The sequence below is a fragment of the Engystomops pustulosus genome, chromosome 4 (genome assembly GCF_040894005.1).
Source record: "Engystomops pustulosus chromosome 4, aEngPut4.maternal, whole genome shotgun sequence".
Taxonomy (NCBI): Eukaryota; Metazoa; Chordata; class Amphibia; order Anura; family Leptodactylidae; genus Engystomops; species Engystomops pustulosus.
In genome coordinates, this window is record NC_092414.1 from 75214942 (window position 1) to 75219089 (window position 4148).

Below are 4148 nucleotides of genomic sequence, written 5' to 3' on the forward strand. Positions count from 1 at the left end.
TGTGACAGGTCCACTAGGCAGATGTATAGATACAGCGCCACACATCGGCCGCCGGGGAGAAGGCACCGATGCCCCTGCAGTCCGGGAGCGGGCACTGCAGCCTCCGCCGATGTTTCCAGGCTCCAGCACCTCATCAGCACTTTTTTTCCATGTGAAATAGAAGGGGAGAGGGAGCACAGGCGGAAAGCCCTTATAAGGCGCAGGAAGGACCCCGCCGGAACCGCGCCTTACATGGTCACATCCATACATGGACTCGCCGGCCGGGATTTCCGGAAGGTGGCGGGGGAGGCGGGGAGGAGGTGGTGCCCGTGTGCCCGCTGCCGGGTTCCGCTGCCCGGTACCGGGGCCCCCCGTGCCTGTCCTCCCGTACCCTAGCGGCTGTCCTGTGCGGGGGTCTCCCTGGGACGGGATTGCCTCCATCTGTCAGTGATTCCATAGGAATACACGGAGTTCCGTCTGGAGTCTTCCCCCTTCCTAGTCGACGTCACGGGTCCTCCAGCTTCCCTCCAAATAAGGGCTTCCTGCACTCCATATATGGCCATGTACGTCACGGAGGGGGCGGGCCCAGGCAGCTACGAACCCTTTATATAGGAGCGGATCCCGGGGAGCCGCGAGAGATTCCAGCAGGCAGGACTGGGGGAGCCGTGCGGGGGCAGCAGAACCGGCGACAACCCCAGCAGCAGCCGCCGCAATACACCTCATTATTATTATCATAACACACAGTGCACCCAGCCCACAGCCCGGGACCCTGCAGCCGTCCTCCCCCAGTGTGCATGCACCAGCAGCTCCACTAGGGATCCCCGAGGAGCTCATGGCAGCTGCCAAAGCAGAGATGCTCATCTCACCTCTGCAGATCTCTGACCCATTCGGTTCATTTCCTCACTCTCCCACCATGGATAACTACCCTAAGCTGGAAGAGATGATGCTGCTCAACTCAGGGGGATCCCAGTTCCTGGGCGCTACTGTCCCCGAGGGCAGCGGATTCAACTCCCCCGGGGAGGGGACGGAGAATTTCGACCACCTAGCAGCAGGTAAGCAGCATGGCATTGCCTCCTGTCATGTGTGTAGTCGGATGCTCCTGCATGTGATCAGCGAGCTGTGCACTAGCAGGGAATTCTGTTTGCGTCAGATCATGCAGAGTCTTTGTGCCCAGGGCCTTTCAGGAATATTGCAGTGGATGTCTCCTGTGCTATTGCTATGTATAAATAGAGCTGTCAGGCTGGGGTAGTTGGAGAGCAGGACTCATCCATGACTTTATCATATCTAACCACTGCCCTTGTTTGTTTATTACAGATGCCTTCTCTGAGATGTCTCTGAACGTGGAGAAGTCTGTCATCGAGACTAGCTATGCCAACCAGACCACCAGGCTGCCATCTCTGACATACACTGGCCGCTTCTCCCTGGAGCCTGTTCCTAACAGTAGTAACACCTTATGGCCAGAGCCTCTGTTCAGTCTTGTCAGCGGACTGGTGGGGATGGCAAATCCACCCACTTCAACACCTTCTTCATCACCGTCCTCATCAGCATCTTCTTCATCTTCTCAGAGTCCTCCTCTCAGCTGCTCAGTTCAGTCAAGTGACAGCAGCCCAATTTATTCTGCAGCACCAACATTTCCTAACTCAAGCACAGACATCTTCCCTGACCAGTCATCTCAGTCCTTTCAGAATGTTTCTACTTCTTCAATTCAGTATCCACCCCCTGCATATCCTGTCACAAAGACCAGTTTCCAGGTGCCAATGATCCCAGACTACCTGTTTCCACAGCAACAGGGAGATGTCAGCCTGGTAACTCAGGAGCAGAAACCTTTCCAAGCTATTGAAAGCAGACCCCACCAGCCTTCTCTCACACCCCTTTCTACCATCAAGGCCTTTGCTACACAGACTGTTTCACAAGAACTCAAGAGTATCAATAACAGTACTTACCAGTCTCAGCTCATCAAGCCAAGCAGAATGAGGAAATACCCCAATCGCCCCAGTAAGACCCCTCCTCACGAGAGACCTTATGCTTGCCCCGTTGAGTCTTGTGACAGAAGGTTCTCCAGGTCTGATGAACTGACCAGACACATCCGAATTCACACCGGGCAGAAGCCCTTCCAGTGTCGTATCTGCATGAGGAACTTCAGCAGAAGTGACCATTTAACAACTCATATCCGCACACATACAGGGGAGAAGCCATTTGCCTGTGACATTTGTGGCAGGAAATTTGCCCGAAGTGATGAGAGAAAGAGGCACACCAAAATTCACTTGAGGCAAAAGGACAAAAAGACTGATAAAGCAACACCAGTGTCTGTTGCTTCTCCCATTTCTTCCTTCTCCCCATCAGCTTCAACTTCTTACCCATCTCCAGTGCCAACATCTTACTCATCCCCAGTGTCCTCTTCTTACCCATCACCAGTCCACAGTTCCTTCCCATCTCCTTCCACAGCAGTTACATACCCTTCTGTTACCACAACCTTCCAGGTTCAAGGTATTACTAGCTTCCCATCTTCAGTAGTCACCAACTCCTTCAGTTCCCCTGTGTCCTCAGCACTTTCTGATATGTCAGTAACATATTCTCCCAGGACAATTGAAATCTGTTGAGAATATGATAGGACATGTGCAAAAAATGAATAGGCACAAACTGAAGACTTCCAAAGTTTGGTCTCGGAGTGGGAAGTTATTGATGACAGACTGTCTAGCAAAAAGAAAGGCCATCGTAAACCGATAAGCTTCAAATGCCTAAGAAACTGCCATTTTAATTTCCCATTATTTTCAAAGACTTAATTTGCATGAATAATAGAAATAATTTCAACATGATCCTTTTAAAGATCAACTTTTATTTGCATAAAGGGATTTTTACTATATACATGATGTATATTGTATATGTGCAAAGTTTTGTTTACGTTTTCTAAAGGTTTTTTTTTGGTACTCTTGATGTGATTTTTTTTTCCCCTTTGCATATTCATGTGGTATTATTTGAAATTAATAGGGACGCCGTTTGTAAATGGTATCTAGTGATAATGCTACCATGGCTTCAACTTATTTGAGGATCAGCACTTATGTATTCGAGCATGTGTAAAAGTAATATTTTGTTTATCCTTTTTCTGTTATTTTGTTTGGTTTTTGTAAATATCATCAGATGGTACTCTCACACATATGTCAAAAAAAAACAAAAAAAGTTTTATCTAGTTTCCAGTAACTTGGTGCCTTTTTGTGAAGCCTTGCTGATGTCTTGACACGTGCATTTGCGTGTATTGATGCATTGCATCTAGCCTTAAGGTGAAAGGGAATTCTTAAAAGAATGTATAAAAGACCTGAAAAGGTACAGAGAGGAAACTGAAGCACAGCTTCATTTATGTAGAATGTAAGCAAAAACTCAAAGTCTATTTTTGTAATTGAAATGTAAATTTATAAATATATATTCAACAGATGGAATGTTGTAGTTACCTACTGAGTAGGCATGGATTTTGTATGTTATAAACATGCAGTTCATTATTTTGTGGTTTTTATTTTTACTTTATATTTGTGTTTGTTTAAACAAAGTGACTGTTTGGCTTAAAACACATTGAATGCGCTTTACTGCCAATGGGATATTTGGTGTACAACATATCCTCAGAAAAAATAAAATATCGAAAATATTTTATTTCCTTTAGTCAATGTGATTTATTGTATAAGGTTTAAATTATGGATGAATGGGGAATTTCAAATTCTATGTTTACCTGCCAAAATAATGGAAGGTGATATACATGAAGTGTGTGTGTGTGTGTGTGTGTGTGTATGTGTGTGTACCAGTTTCATGTGCAGATATATTAATATACTGATAATCAGAGTTCTAACGGATTAGACCAAATTCTAGGCCTTCTCATGAGCAGGATCTAGAGTACAAGCCATGTCTTCCTAATTTACAACTTAAAAAGTTTCACAGTGGAGAAAATGTGACTATATAGAAGCACTTTACACTACATCTGTGTAATCCGACATTCATTATTGGCCTGCTTTATTATAAAGCAAAAATGTATCTAAAAGGCACATAAACCATGTATATACAGCACAACACAAATCATTTCACACATTTAAAAGTGCCCTCCTTTACTCTCTGTTCCAGACAAGTTATAATTATGCAAACCAGGGTGGAACATAATGTATTTGAGCATGGTCAACACAAATACT

The 4148-nt window shown here is 45.5% G+C and overlaps 1 protein-coding gene across 1 annotated transcript; it reads left to right on the top strand.

The window, feature by feature from the left end:
• Positions 1 to 597: 597 nt before the first annotated feature.
• EGR1 (early growth response 1) lies at positions 598 to 3621 on the top strand. The gene is made up of 2 exons (XM_072146324.1): positions 598 to 1031; positions 1294 to 3621. Exons 1-2 carry the CDS (start codon positions 812 to 814, stop codon positions 2577 to 2579), a joined length of 1506 nt encoding a protein of 501 aa, XP_072002425.1. The 5' UTR covers positions 598 to 811; the 3' UTR covers positions 2580 to 3621.
• Positions 3622 to 4148: the final 527 nt, after the last annotated feature.